The sequence below is a fragment of the Stegodyphus dumicola genome, chromosome 11, assembly GCF_044657685.1.
Source record: "Stegodyphus dumicola isolate Sdum_Otavi_A_Nest chromosome 11, ASM4465768v1".
Lineage (NCBI taxonomy): Eukaryota > Metazoa > Arthropoda > Arachnida > Araneae > Eresidae > Stegodyphus > Stegodyphus dumicola.
In genome coordinates this window covers 79,054,877-79,071,490 of record NC_140778.1, presented here as the reverse complement: position 1 = coordinate 79,071,490, position 16,614 = coordinate 79,054,877, and the positions used below count along the sequence as shown (strand labels likewise).

The 16,614-nt window shown below is 30.7% G+C and overlaps 1 protein-coding gene across 1 annotated transcript in view; it reads left to right on the top strand.

Moving 5' to 3' along the window:
* LOC118205535 (uncharacterized) overlaps positions 1–13,964 on the top strand; it is an 84,445-nt gene extending 70,481 nt beyond the window's left edge. Inside the window, exon 6 of the mRNA XM_085826313.1 lies at positions 9,895–13,964. Coding sequence (XP_085682439.1) covers positions 9,895–11,136 — 1,242 coding nt within the window. The 3' untranslated portion in view covers positions 11,137–13,964. The remainder of the gene's footprint in view (positions 1–9,894) is intronic.
* Positions 13,965–16,614: the final 2,650 nt, after the last annotated feature.

The window sequence follows — 16,614 nt, the reverse complement described above, 5'->3', positions numbered from 1 at the left end:
TAATACATGAATACACAGCCTTTTAGTTGCAAGAAATAAGATTTTGCATAGTTATTTAAAGATGCAACCATATTTATTATCTCAAACATATTCTATCTTAATTGTATTTCTGGGGCAAATATGCATTAATTCTCTTACCTATTGTCTCTTACCTCTTGTCATTATAAAAATTTGATTTTATCGTGTTGCTTATATGTTCGTAACTAGAATTGGTGTCAATTCTATGCAGTGTTGATACCTGTAATTATAAGCCTCATCGAAAATATATGCATATTGGATGCCTCATGAATGCTAAGAAGATTTAGCGATTTTTTTTTTTTTTTTTACTGGCACAATCTCAAAATTTTCATTGCCAGTATGTAATTGTTTGCATACAGCACTTTTACTAAGAAAATTATAGTACATATAAAAAATGCTAAAGATAATAAAACCTTTGGTGACACCAGATATACATATTGATTTGATATTATCTGATAAACATTGTAAATGAATGAATAAATTTGTCATTAAAATATTTCGGAGGAGTAAAAATACATTAAATCATTAAATGAAGAGGCTAGATGAAATATTCAAATTGTCCAGCTTCTACATTTAGTGCGACAGTAAAAAGTCTGAAAATAATATTAATTCTTTGGTAAAAATATCTTTATTTATACAAAATGTTGCAAATCAATCTTAAGTTATTTTTAGAATGATATATAAAAATCTGCATGTGTATCGTGTATGCAGTGTCTTCTGGATGCAGATTCGTGTAAAACTGATGAACACTGGTAGTTCGGTCCAACTTTAGATCCCGGCGAACGGGCTGACTCCATGGGTGTTTTCTTGATTTTACACATGTGTATCGTTTAAGCACTATCTTCTGTATGCATACGTGAATAAAGCGCTAACTCTGGTAGTTCGGTCCATTTTCGAATCCCGGCAAGCGGGCTGACTGCATAAGTGTTTTCGTGATTTTCCGCATGTGTAACATGTTGGCAGTATCTTGTGAATGCATAACGTCAATAAAGCGGGTGCAGCCCGGGTAAAATCGCTGAATACTGGTAGTTCGGTCCAACTTTCGAATCCCGGCGTACTGTCCAGAAATTGTGGATGCATATGTGAATACAGCGGGCGCAGCCCAGGAAAAAAATCGCTGAACACTGGTAGTTTGCTTCAAATTTTAAATCCCGTCGAATGAAAGCGGGCTTCACTGGTAGTTCGGTCCAACTTTCGAATAAAGGCCAATGAAAGCAGGCTTCAGGCCGCTCAAATGGTGGGTCTACCCGCTAGCAATCATGCGAGCTAGCGTATATCTTGTGATTGCATACGTAAATCAAGTGACCTAACGTGAATAAAGCAAGCGCTCCACGAAAGCATCCCTTCCCCATGGAGGTAGGAAGTAAGATGGAGTCGCCCTAAACAAGTTTCTCCGTACCCTGCTCTGAAGCACCGACGATCCCTACTTGATGACCAAAACATTGGGTCATTTACCATTGAGTTCTATGGGATTTGACGCGTTCGGGTGTAAATATTTTCTAATTACGTCGCAAATATACATATAAATGTATATATTTTCTTTTTCTACAACACTTCAGAGTCCTAAGTATGTGAAAACAACATATTTTTAAACAACATTTCATTCTGAACGGAATTAAATGCTATACTTTTCACAGGACAGTTTTCTCAGAATGGTTTAATTTGAATGAAATATTTTCACAAGTTTTCGTTAATTACATTAGAAAAAAAAATTAAGGTAATTCGATTTTATTCGGTTAAGGTACAAAAATTAAGATCAAAGTTTATTGTATTATTAATATTAAAATTATGCATTATTTCTTTTCTATTTATAGAGCTTCTTCCTAAAATACTTTCTTAAATATGACATGATTTTTTGGCTTCTTTTAAATCGAAAAATGTAAGTCAATTTATAATTAATGCTCTATTCGGTTCATTTTAAATTAGAGAATTATTAGGAATTAGCGAAATACTTTAAATAAGTATTTCGCTAATTCCTAATAATTAAATAGGTATTAAATAGTATTTGACTTTCTCTGAACATTTCTGAAAGGGAATAAAATAAGTTTTTTTTTTTTTTAAAGTATTATTTAAAACTTGTAACTGAGTTATTATAAAATGTAAAGGGAATAATTCTTTTAATTATACTTATCAGATTTTTTTTTTTACCCTTCATTTCAACAATACATATTCCAAAACTCTTTATTACGTTCTTAAGTGCGCATCTCATAGCATTTGCTTTACAATACCTTTTAACAGATTGCTTTCCAATACGAACAATTCTTGTTTAAATAGTTTTATAACGTATTTGTCGACAGGATTTCAATTTATGTTTACAATTCAATATTAAGGTTATTATATATTTAGATAACATTTATAATCATTATAAATTAGATACATTTAATCATTAGATTTCTTCACAGTACTTTCACAGTTGTTTATAAGTGAATAAATTCTTCATTTCAAATACATTTATAAATAATTTAATGAATATTTAAGTATTTTGTCAAAGGCAGATACATGCTTTTTGCAAGCACATGCATAAATACCCATACATATTTCCTATTTATCATTTCCGGCATGTGCAAATCTTTAATTTCTGTGCATTCACTATATTTTTCGTGTAAAGTAATTTACACTAATTTAGCATACACCCGAAAGTTTTACATAAAAAATATATATGAGTATAATTTGAATGAAAATTATAAGTATTATTTTAATACCCACTCAAAGGTCAGTTTTTCTTCAAAATTCCTCCACGATGGCATCTCTCTCTTTAGGCAGATAGCCCTTGCATGCGTTACTCTATTTAATAAAAACTTAATCTGACCTATGTGCCTAATTACAAATATTTTAACATACATAATTTTATATTTACATTTAGCCATCAAGTTTTAAACTTTTCAAATCTTCTAGAAAATAAATATTGGCAGATCTCTTTTAGCAATTTTCTTAAAATCTATATTTTTGTAGCGCAACTGCTTAGAATTTTATAAAACAAATTCATAATCAAAATCGCTGTTGTTAGTTATCGAAAAATAACCAAGATGTGATTTTTGCGTAAATGTCAGTAAAACTATACAAATTGCTATTATCCATCACAATATGAATGTTGCTGTAATTTAACACTTTTGATTTTAATGTTTTCAGAAATTTGCTAAATCAAGTTTATCTTCGTGTGACCTTGCATCAAAGGCACCGATAATAAATTTGTTTTGGCATTCACTGCTAAAATTTTTAAAGAAAAACTTATTATTGATGTAAAGGAAGGAACAAATTATATTTATCTTGGTAATATGTCTTATGATATGCTTATTTACGGTGTCATGATATTGCAGTAACTTAACAGGCATTTCATATAACTTGTTTCTTAAGTTGCATAACCTGTTTTCATAACATTTTGTTATCAAATATATATAAAAGGTAAATTTCTAATGAAATATTTTTCATTTCACAGCAGTGTTATTTACCGTGATATAACGTGTGTTCACATTTATTATACGGTTATGATCATTATTCATTATAGAGCTTTATATATTTGTTATATACATTTAATTTATATCATTATGTTTTACATGATTTTGCTTTTAGAATGTATTACAATATATATTTCGAGTTGCTAATAGAACTACAGTGGTTCCCAAAGTGTTCGTACACTTATGATTTTCATTGAAATAGGGCTCTATCGATTAATTAAGAGTAAACTTTCTGAATGAGACTTTAATAATAAGATCTATAATCTATTTGTAACAAAATTATATAAAATATTTTTTTAATGTATTGAAACTTTATTTTTAAGAAATTAATAATCAAAAAATGACAAACATTTTATCTAAAAAAATGAAGATCTTCATTCTAAGAACTTAATTGGAGGCTATATGCCTTAAGGGAGGAATGCCTTTGTGGAGGACTTTATAACGGAAACTGGCTCGTATACAAGTTACACATGGGGAAAACCACGAAAACACCCATGCAGCCAGCCTGTTCGCAGGATTCGAAACTCGGACCGAACTACCAGTGTTCAGCGGCGTTACCGCTCGGCCGCTGGTGGTCTTCGCGAGCGGTAATTATGTGAATTAGGATGCTATCATACCGCTCACCCGATGGCAAAAATATAGAAAAGGCAAAGTCAAAGGTTAAATTCATTAATTCTAATCAGTATGCACTGTGGTTTTACATAATTTCTGATTAAGCTATTGAAATCGTACAAACTGAAATAATTCTTGCATTTAAACTTGTATTCCAAATTAAGATTTAACTTGAAATTAATGTAGATAATTACTGAGAGAATTGAATTTTTGTAGTGTACTTTACGTGAAATGAGATCACTTGGGGTCACGTGATGTGAACCGGCGAATCAGGATGTTTTACCATGAAAGCATAGTAAATTCTTAAATTAATGTCTTTTTGAAAATTTATTGGCTTTTTTACAAAATTTTAAATGACATTTAAATGTTTATACCTTTAAAATAAAAAATTCTTAGAACTAATATTTGTCTATATTTTTATGTGTATACTGTGTGTTGTCGCTAATAAAGTATGCTTGGCGAGATTTGCCCTGGCGAAGCGGAAAAGTACCAAAATTTGCATTCTATAAAATTGTACTTTTTAAATGATAAAATTTTAAAATCTACAATCTGAATATTAGAATATGGTTGGAAAATTACCATAAAATTTCTTGTTTCTACCAAAACGCTTTTAATATTCTGCGATGGAATGGGATAGTTCTTATGAAAATTATATTATGGTACTGGAAATGGCTTCTTGTTTGCTTAAGAATTATAACCAGATAGTGAAGCTCTTACAAAAAAATTTATCTGATTAATATAATTTATGCCTTTTTTATAATGAAATGGCTGTTGTATATAATGATTGTAGTTGTTTAAGAGGTATGTTATATTTTCCCATGAAACCATTATGGCATACTAAAATTCATTTGATAAGTTTAATTTATTTTTAGCTGTTGGGTATTATATTTCTATGCAAATACATTATGGTATACTGATGATTATCGTCAAACTCCTAATATTTTTACTCTACTTTCGACCATTTTTGGCTAACAAAAACTGATAGCAATGTACATTAGCTCCAATAATGGATAAGCATGACATCAAAACGTACTCATAAATTCTCGGTGGTTTCATATAACACTGAGAAATCCTTAATAAACCACTTTTATCTGTTGATTATCTAACCAAATAAATAGCATCTGTTCCTCCCAAATTTCCACAAATAATTTTTCAAGTTTTTTTTATATGCTATATCCCTATAGTTTCTGTTGATCATGTAACTTAAATATCTGTTACAATAATTTTTGAAAGGACTATATTTCCATTAATCTTCTTGACTGACAAGAAAATATGTAGATAATGTGTGGAGTTATTATAGCATAGGGAAAAACATGACACCAATTTTACAACAAATCTGGGCTAATCTTTGGAATATGGTAACAGGTAGTTTTGCGACATTTTGGTAAGGCGATAAAGGTTACTAGCTAGGACTTTAGCAGTGTACATGGATACAGTCAAGAGTGTGCGCAATGCCATTTTTGTGCAATTCTAGGATTTTTTTTAAGTGAAAATCGGTCGACGTGTACATGGATGATACCGTGTATGTGCAATTCGTAAAAACGCGGCAAGCAGTGGGCGATTCTGCCCTTTGTCCCAATTTCGTACCTAATCTTCGTCATGATTAAGCACTTTTATTCCATAAAAGTTCTAGCATAAGCGTAATTCGTCTAGAAGATTGTTGGAAAAAAATGTTGGAAATGTTGAGTAAAAAAAAACATGCCTTTACTTCTTGAAAACAAAATGGTGTCCGAACAAAAACTAGCAGGTTGCGGTAGCAGGGTTGGTCGCCAAATTTTAGCCAAAAAATCGCCAAGTTACCATAATCCAAAGATTAATCCAAATCTGAAATTTTGTTTTGTGAGTCTTTGGTTAAACTAAATGCTATAATTTATTTAGGATGAAATAATTCTTTGGCATAATGTAATTCATATCATCTATGTTGCTACAATTCTGTTTCAATACAAGACCATCATATCAGTGTAAGATTTCCCATGTGGAGACTTGGTTTCTAATCTTTGTGTAATATAATACAGAGAAGCTCGTACTGTGAATTCGTAAGTATAATTTATTCTTCTATTAGATTGGAATGGACTCGGTGTTTTCATATAGAATGTTTCATATTCAAAGTGTTAGTTCGGTGTTTCATATTCAAAGATGTTGAAGTTCATACAATGTAATTAATTAATAGACTTATCACACAGACTTTTTTAATAGACTTATTCTTGAATTTTTGGCTCAGATATAAAGTTATTAATTAAAAACAGCATTAGAAAAGCAAAACTGATTAAAAGAACACTTCCATTATTTTTAAAATTGATATATTTAAATGCTTTTGTTCATATAAAAACAACAATAAACACATTTCTAAATAATAAGATTATTAAGAAAATTTGGAACATTTATAAAGGTTTGCAAGGACAACATGATCGATTTTGTTATAAATCACATGGTTTTGACATGTTTTGAGTATGCTCCTGCCAGATTGGTAGAAGCCTGGTGATCCTGTTATGAACAAATCTTAACAGATAAAGATATAACATGTGAATATAGAATCTAAAGAAAAGGTAAGGTTAGATTAGGCTATTTGAATATGGCTAAGCACATTGGTTATCAGCCTGAAGAAGAATGCTTTTATGAAGAACTTTATAGGGAAAACTGGTTCGTATTCACAAAACACATGCAAAAAAATAAAAACTGCACAGCCAGCTTGTTCACCAGGATTTGAGCTGAGATTAAACTACCAGTATTGAGTTGTTTAAACCACTTGTAGGACAAAACTAAAGAAAATGCTTGTAATATCATGTAATCAAAAGTTAACTGCATGTTATATGCCACAATTGCTTTCTCAAGTACTGAGGTAGGTAATACTTAATCTGCTTTTTTTTTTTTTTTTTCTTTTGAAATGTTTGGTCATGGTATTATTCATTGCATGTATTTTCTATAATACATACAGAATATTAATAGTTCTATAACAAGTGTCTTTTTTTCATTTTTAAGTGCTTTGCTTGTTGATATTCTCAAAATTGCATTTGATGATTAGTGCTATCATAAGTATAATAAATACAATAGATGCATATAATAGATCAATATATTTTTAGTATACATATAATGATTCAATATCATTTTTATGGGGAAAAAAAGACACTTTTGACTGCACAGATTTTCTAGAAATCCCAAGTAAAACACATATGAAATCATTTGTTTACAATCAGTGAACGTTAAAATCAGCTACCTGTCACAATACAATAAAACTGCGACACAATTTCCTACAACAGCCAGCAGTTCCTCCTTTACATGAACAAGAATTTTTTTTTTTTTAAATTTTTATTTGTCCTTTTTGAACAATGAAATGTCCTTCGATTTCATGCGATCAGGACGCTATAGAACTTATCCTTAAATAGAAAGCCAAAACTTGTACATTGGATTTCAAGTAAAATTCCGTGCATTACCAAATGATCAGCTTTTTAAAATGCTCTCTGCTTCAGTAATACAACGAGAATTTACGCCTCCTTGAACAAAATCAAACATTTCGGAAGAGCTAAGTAACTCCATTTTTGAATGTACGAAGTCAGATCACAAATCAAAATACCGAGTTTTATCCGCCATACTAATGTGTGAAAGCGCCATCTATAGGTGAATTGAATCGCGGATATTCAACAGCCATTGTGTTCCTTTTTAGACAGAGTTTTGCTTTTGTAGTTTGGCTAAAGTAAGAAAGATTAGAATAAGGTTTTGGTTTCTTTAAGCGTGTAAGGAAATAAAGTTTGGCTTTCTCAAGCAAGAAAAATGCTATTGTTTATTTAAAAAATTTCTTTTCAAATGCTATAGAATGGAGTCAGATTTAATTTAAAGGCGAGAACGACTGAATGAAATAATATTCAGGTAGATTCAAAGCAACAAAAGCTTAATTGTGCAAAAAAATACAGTTTCTCGTGATGTGAAACTAAACAGAGTGTTTAAATAATTCAAATAATATAAAGTTCAACTTATTGAGGAAAGTTAATATGGAATTTGAGTTCTACATGTCAGTGTTTATAGAAATCAGAGGTGTGCTGTTCTGTTATTGGGACTGCATTCAGAAATGTATGTATACAAAATGTATATAATATATTTTGATTTATAATCTATACATACAAATCATGCATATTTACTTCCTGAATGTATTTTATATTTTTTGCTTAGTTTACTGTTACATACATACTGACATAAAATTTTGATTGGAAAAAGGTTTCTCAAGTTTACTACTAAATACATCAGTAATTTTTTCTTTCAAGCAAACGATTCCTTTTTTTTTTATTCACTTTATTCTCATATAAGTTTACCACATTATGAGGTAAAAACCATACTAAGCATCTTGTTACATTTCTATACTGTTTTTCTTTCCGAAACGAAATTTTATGTCCTATAACATAAACAGCCTGAATTTTTCAAACAATTTTTTGGATTAAAGGATCTAAAGATGAGGATAAATAACTAATTTTAAAAAAGTTATATAGACTACATATAAACTTAGTACGGATTATTTATTCTCTCGGCAATGCTTTGTTTATTTTCCTAAATAATCGAAATATGTTATCTTTGCGATAAAGCGCCAAATAAGACACATTCCCTCATATTAATGCGCATGCGTATGAGGAAAAGCACGGAATAAGTCTGTATTTAACGTCGCGTGTCTACTTTGTCAGTCTGTGTGCAACTTTATGGAGACCTGAATGGCAACGGTAAAAGTAATAGTATCTTTTATTTTCCTCGGGGGTATTAGGTTGAGTTTTGTTTTAGAAAATTGATGTGCCTAAAGTAATAAATAATTTTCGTTAAAATATACTAGTGAAAATATTCTTAAAAACATAAATAGCGTTCTGTGATGTAAAAACCGCTACAATTTTTAGGAAGATATTCTGTAAAAACTGTTTACGGACTTTAAAACATACCTATGTCAAATGACAAATGGTATTGCGAGACATGGAAGGACTGTTAAGAAATCCAGAGATTAGATTAATGATTAGGAATGTTGCAGTGTTCAGCTCCTTATTTCTCGTTGCAAGGTGGCATTAGAGACTTTTAATGATTGGTTTTTTTCTATGTGACAAAGTTATCTGTATTTCATGAATTTGTTTTGAGGTGTATCTTCCGTTTGGTTTCAGATGTAAAGATTAATAAATTTAAGTGGACGATTAGAATCTTCTTTTGGAGTTTGACTCATGCCTCAGTTCCAGGCAGGAAAATATTTGTGATTACAGTCTACTGTATTCCCTCTTTTTTTTTTTTTTTTCTTTTTTTTTGAATTTGATTATTCACACTGGAGAGGAATGTTATATATATAACGTTTGTAAGAAAACATTTAATTTTAAAAGCCATTTTAAGAGTCGTATGCAACTTCACACAGAAGAAAAACTGCATATTTGTGTAGTTTGAAAGAACACTTTTTAACTGTCAAGTTATTTTGATGATTTGGTGCATAAATTGTCAATTTTTTTATTCCAAAAATGAAAGTTTGCCTCTCAATCAAAAAAAAAAAAAAAAAGCTGCGCACTTTGAACTTAATCTCTATCCTTTGAAACCTTCAGTAAAGTCCTGCCATCTTTTGAATTGAAGCAAACATAACCTTCTCACGATATATATTTGGGTATAACAAAACGATGCACTAAAAAAAGGTTAGCCCGAGTAATGTTCGGGCTTGACATTTTGGAATACTAGTCCTGTGCCCGAGGCTATTTCGGGCATGACAGTTAAAAGGTTAATGAAAAGGGGCATTTACACAACCACACGAATTCACACTGGAGAAAAAGCACATATTTCTGAAGTTTGTAAAAAGATATTTACTTAGAAGGCTCATTTAAACAACTATATGCACATTAACATGGGAGAGAAATCTCATATGTGTGAAGTATGTACGAAGTCATTTAATTTAAAAAATAATTTAAACAGGCATATGCTTATTCACACAGGAGAGAAACCTCATATTTGTGAAGTATGTAAGAAGGCATTTAGTGAAAAGGGCTTTTTAAATGACCATATGCGCATTCATACAGGAGAAAAACCTTATATGTGTGAAGTATGTAAGAAGAAGTTTAGTCAAAGGGGTATTTTATACCACCATATGCTTATTCACACTGGTGAGAAACCTCATGTGTGTGAACTATGCAAGAGCTCATTAAATTCAAAAAGTGATTTTAAAAGGCATATGCGCATTCATACAGGAGAGAAACCTTATATGTGTGAAGTATGTAAGAAATCTTTTAATCAAAAAGCAGTTTTAAACATGCATATGCGTATTCACACAGGAGAGAAACCTTATATGTGTGATGTATGTAAGAAATCATTTAATCGAAAAACTCATTTAAACTACCATATGCGCATTCACACAGGAGAAAAACCTTATATGTGTGAAGTATGTAAGAAAAAGTTTAGTCAGAGGGGTAATTTATACCACCATATGCTTATTCACACTGATGAGAAACCTAATGTGTGTGAACTATGCAAGAGCTCATTAAATTCAAAAAGTGATTTTAAAAGGCATATGCGCATTCATACAGGAGAGAAACCGTATATGTGTGAAGTATGCAAGAAGACGTTTGCTCAAAAGGGTAAATTAAAGAGCCATATGCGCATTCACACGGGAGAGAAACCTTATATGTGTGAAGTATGTAAGAAGACATTTACTAAAAAGGGCACTTTAAATTACCATATGCTCATTCACACAGGAGAGAAACCTCATATGTGTGAAGTATGTAAGAAGACGTTTGCTCAAAAGGGCAATTTAAAGAACCATAGGCGCATTCACACAGGAGAAAAACCTTATATGTGTGAAGTATGTAAGAAGACTTTTAGTGATAGTTGCAGTTTAAAGAACCATATGCGCATTCACACAGGAGAAAAACCTTATATGTGTGAAGTATGTAAAAAGCCGTTTAGACATAATTGCAGTTTAAACAACCATATGCGCTTTCACACAGGAGAGAAACCTTATATGTGTGAAGTATGTAAGAAGACGTTTAGTAAAAAGTGCAATTTAAACGACCATATGTGCATTCACAAACCAAAGAAACCACATATATGTGAAGTATGAAAGAAATCATTTAATTGAAAAAGTGATTTAAACAGGCATATGCCCATTCACATAGGAGAGAAACCACATATGTCTGAAATATGTAGGAAGATGTTTACTGAAGTGTGTAATTTAAGCAAGCACATGGCTTTTCACACTGGAAAGAAAATTTGTGTGTGATATACATAAACATTCATTAAGTGTTTTCCATAAAGCATTTAAATGTGGATATCAACATAGGAGGCAAATATTATGAGTTATGTGTGTAACAAGTCATATTAGGGCAATGAAGAATTTGAAGAAACATATCTCTATTCTAGAAGAAAAGAAACCTTCTGTCTTTGGAGCATGTATTACAAATGACTTTTATTTACCTATGCTGTAAGCATTTGTCTCTACAGGTTATAAACCTCATAATGTAATTCTAGTAATAATATTTAATTCTCATAATGTTGATTCTAGATTTTCTTGCAGGATAACAGAATGTAGGTACAGCAAATGTCTTAAGAGTTTAGAGAGGCAAATCCAAATAGCATAAAACCTACTGTTGACAGTTTGGGAGGAACGTGTGTTCTGATTTGATGAAATTAATTATAAATGATTCATTAGTTTTCACAAAACAAAATATTTTTATATGATAATTAGTGTTCAGTGTTTATATCTCCTGCATATTGGTCCTTTTGGAGATAAACCTTTGTCGCCAAGGTAGATCCGGCTTCGAGGATCGGAAAATGGCGGATTGTCAGCAAAACCCGTTAAGAATATCTATACTAACTAACAATTCTAAAAAAATAAGCTTGTCATTAGAATACTGCAAAAAAAAAAAAAAAAAAAAAAAAAAACAGTCTTTTTTTAATTTTTAACACTTCTGTTACTGCTATGATAAATTCTCGAAACACTGCCATAAATGAATTTATGGCAGTGATTATAAGTAATGAAATTTACAAAAGGATATTTTAAATTACACAATATATCAAATATTAATTAATATTTTAAGTAGTTAGTTAATATTTACATTATATTTAGCTAATATTTTACATTTACAAAAGGTTAATAAATGCATTTAAAATTAGTATATGTTACTTTAGTTTCTTAGATTGTTATTTAAAGGAAATAAAAAAAATATTTCTAATTGAAGGAAATCAAATTAAATTATAACGAGTAAATTTTGTACCAGTGTTAGAAATACTTTTTATGAATTATGATTATAATTAAAATTAAATTATCATAAATGTGTAAATTTTATGCCAATGGTAATAATGCACAATAACAATTGTCATAACTGATGATTTCTGTAAAAGATTCGAACAGTCATTGAAATCCACTAGTGGTGGAGCGATAAGCCACTGAACACTGGTAGTTCAGGTTGGCTGTATGGGAGTTTTTGTCGTTTTCCTGACATGTAACGTGAATCTGAGCCAGTTTCTCCTAAAAAGTCCTTTATGAAGGCATCCTTTGCTAGCCTACATATATATTTATTTTCTATTCATAAATACTGTTCTCTCTTCTTAAATACAGATCGCTATATTTTGTTGCCTTTTTACAATAACTATCAAGCAGCAAAAATTAGCTTATTTTAATAAAGAAAAAGAATGTTTTTAATTATGAGTTAAATGAAATATTTGAAAAGTAATGTTAATTTTTATGCTTCTGTGCGTTACACTGCTAAAGCTACCCTCATCATTTTTATGTGAAAGCTTTACATGGCAATGCTTTAAAGTTGTCATAATAATATTTGTAGTAACCTCACTTTTTTCATTCTGAAACAGTCTTTCCAACAGCAATCAAGTGATGTTTCTTAACACATGAAATTAATTGATTTCTTAGAAAATAAATCTTATTTCTGAAGTGAAGAAGTGTTGCGTCTATAGTTCGAAAAATATGGTCGGTATGTTTGCAAAATCCTGTTCAGTTTTGGACAGCATTTAAATAAAATAAATAATTTGTATACGATGCAAACAAAAATGCCTTACACTATTTCATGTAGGGAATAATTAATCAGTGAACAAAGTATAATGTAAGGTTCCTTTATTTTGTAACCAGAGTTATTTTATGTTTGGGACCTTCACTGTCATTTTCCCCATTCGTTTTTTTCACCAGAATCCAGTTGAAGTGTTTAGTTTGTAAAACAAACCGTGTTTTGCCTTTTGAAGCCACGCTACTAGGTTGCTAGATAAAATTTTTAGTCTTCAGTCTTATAGTATAATTGCCGACAGTTGAATTCCATGCTGGTTAAATTTTGAGCCAACTTCACATTAAGTTGATTTGTGTATCCTTTGGCTGGTAGTTTATTTGAATTTAAATTTTACATTTGAAATTAATTGATAATAGTTATCTTGCCTCAAGTAGTTGATTGAGTCATAAGCACAAAGTGTGCCTTCTGTTCTGTACACCTAAACTTTATAATAGAATAAGAGTATATGTTAACTTTATAAGAATATATCTAAACTTTATAATAATTAAAGACATTGAAATCAATATTTAAGTGCTTGCCGTGTAGTCAAATTTTTATATATAAATTTTACTTTTATTATAGAGTTTTTACTATAAAAAATTAAGATTTCTGTTGAATTAAATTTTTAAGTAATGTAGAAAATTTGCAAATAGTTTAAAATAAAAAGTCAACAGTTATGGTTAAAAAATGGTCGACAGTTAAAACTCGACAACATACTATTTATAAAAGTAATGATACTCAGTGAAGGTTATTCATATAAAGCTATTAGATTGTGAGATTTACAAATTTTCACAACAGTAAAATATAAGCAATATGTTCCTTAATCTAAGCAACATTGTATTTTTTATAGTCAGACAAATTATAAAAATGTTCTAAGAGCAATAATGAAACCTGATTTTGGTCTATGAATCCATGCAATTACACATCCCTATAATTCTAATTTAAGAAATGAGGCAAAAAAGTATTTTTAAACCATGGTAATTTTCATCATTGCCCATTTTAAGAAACATGCAAGTAGTCTAAATTTGCATGTGGTTCCTTAGCAAAGGAAACACTAAGAGTTTACCTCATGCTACTAAAAATGTTTTTTATTTTATTTTATTTTTAAGGGTTGGTGGGATTTATAATATGCTGCGTTGGCATTTGAAAAATTGTCAAGAATCATGTGATGTAATATTAAAAGCATTGGTAAAAGTTTACAATTGGGTGCCCCTTGTTTTTTGGCGATTCTTTTTTCACAGCAAGATCGACGTCAAAAAAGAATACCAAATACACAAAACCAAAATAATGTTGCACAAACTCTGTGTCCATGTACACATCGATCTGTTTTCACTTAAAAAAACATCCTAGGATTGCACAAACTAGGCATTGCGCACTGTCTTAAATTTGTGCATGTACACATCAATCTTATTTTCATTTAAATAAAATCAGGAAGCTAAAACAAAGTTAAAACTCTCATGGTAACCAGAAATGAGGTTTCATTGCCAAAATTTTAAAAAAATGTCGCTAATCGAAGGGGCACTAGAGCCAAAGCATCAGTTTTAGCTATAAATTTTGGCTTTTTTTTAAATGTTTTAAAAGTTGTGCTTTCCTAATACAAAAGTAAGTTTAAGAAAAACTTGCAATTTATCCCTCCCGCCTATCAAAGCTCTGCTACTAATCAAATTCGTTAAAGTTATGTGGACAGAAATGGCGGCAAATGTTTCAGCCTTGTATTTACGGTTACCTTAAATAACAGGGTTATCATAAATTTTCATTTGTCATGCCCAAATGTCGCCAAAAAATTCTCGCTAAAAAGGACTAATACTAAAGCTGTGAATACTTAGCCACCTTTTAGAACTGAAATTCTGAAAGGTGGCTAAATGTTTCATCAGAGATGTATACTGTAAATTATATGTTTTTTTTAATTGGTTGTTTGCCAATTTAATGCAGAAATGTATAACTTTAAGCTCTGCCAGTGCAGACACAAATTCCATTCTTGTGTTTGTCACGAATAATGTATTTGGTATTTCCATCCCCAGTTGAAGATCATGCCTATCTGGATCCAGTATCAAATGTGTCAGTATACAACTTTCACAAAACTGGTGAGGATTCTACAGTAATTAAAGAAAGGCTAAATGAAATCTCAAATATTTTCAGTTAAATCGTGGATGTACCAAATACAGCAATCTTGGGAAACATTATTTCTGTGCAGGTAAGAAATCATTGTATACTAGATGTTTATTTTTAAAACTATTTTATATTTTTTCATTTAATGGAGAAAGAAAACTAAAGTAATTAATTTTTATTTTCTGCTGTCATATTTTAAGATGAAATTATGTTCTCAATTTGGGAACTTTGCAATATTTAGGTTCTGAAAACTAAACAAGTTAATAAATACTATAATCAATACTTCTTTGGTAAATGCTTTGGAAATTATGGAAGTTTCGGTAACAGTAAGCAAAAGTTAAAAAACAACTTTAATTATTTTTTAATTAGTTTCTAGTTTTATTCCTCTTTTTAAATATTTTGTGAATCTTCGGATTATGGTAATTTGGCAACCAACCCTGCTACAGCAACCTGCTAGTTTTTGTTTGGACGACATTTTGTTTTCACAAAGTAAAGCATTTTTTTTTTTAACTCAACATTTTTTACAACAATCTGCTAGCCGAATAGAACTTTTATTAAACAAAAGTGCTTAATCATGATGAAGATTAGGTGCGAAATTGGGAGAAAGGGCAGAATCGCCCACTGCTTGCCGCGTTTTTAAGAATTGCACTTACACGGTATCCATGTACACGTCGACCTATTTTCACTTAAAAAAAAATCCCAGAATTGCACATAATTGGCATTGCGCCCACTCTTGACTTTATCCATGTACACATCGATCTATTTTCACTTAAAAAGTAAAAAAAAAATTGACAAAAATCCAATTCTTCTTACTCTTGTAAAAAGCGCAAACAAATAAGTTGGCGATTCTGCACTTTAGCAACAAAATTGTTTCCAAGTGCTTATTAGCTAAAATCACGATTGGAATTTTCCGGAAAATGTCACATTACATGTCTCATTATCTCTCATTTCTCCGAGACAAAAGAATCTGTGATTCGAACTGAGTATTTCTCAGATTATTGCCAGAGTCTTAGCCTATTCAAAAGCTACCGAATCCCCTTATTGAGTTGAAGCTGATATGTGCATCTTTAGATTTAATTTGAACGGTATTTCGGGAATACCCAGCATCAGATAACATTGTCTGTACTTCTTTGCAAATTTCTGTATTTTTTTCGATGATATCGCCAAAGCGATTGTTTCGCTGAGAGTCCAGAGAGCAGTCAGTTGCACGTCAGCCATGTTATTTGTTAAAATAAAGTAAGCCGCGATTCGCGCATTATGGGAAATCTCCCCATTTGCCCTGGTCTCGAGAGGTAAGAATGTTCTAACTCTAATTTGGAGAAGCAGTTAATGCTTGTCAATGTGTGAATGGGACACGTTTGAAAAACCAGTTCCGCTACTGATCGAATCTGCTCTTGTGAATGGGGCTCTAGACACGAACTCAGTGTCAAAACATG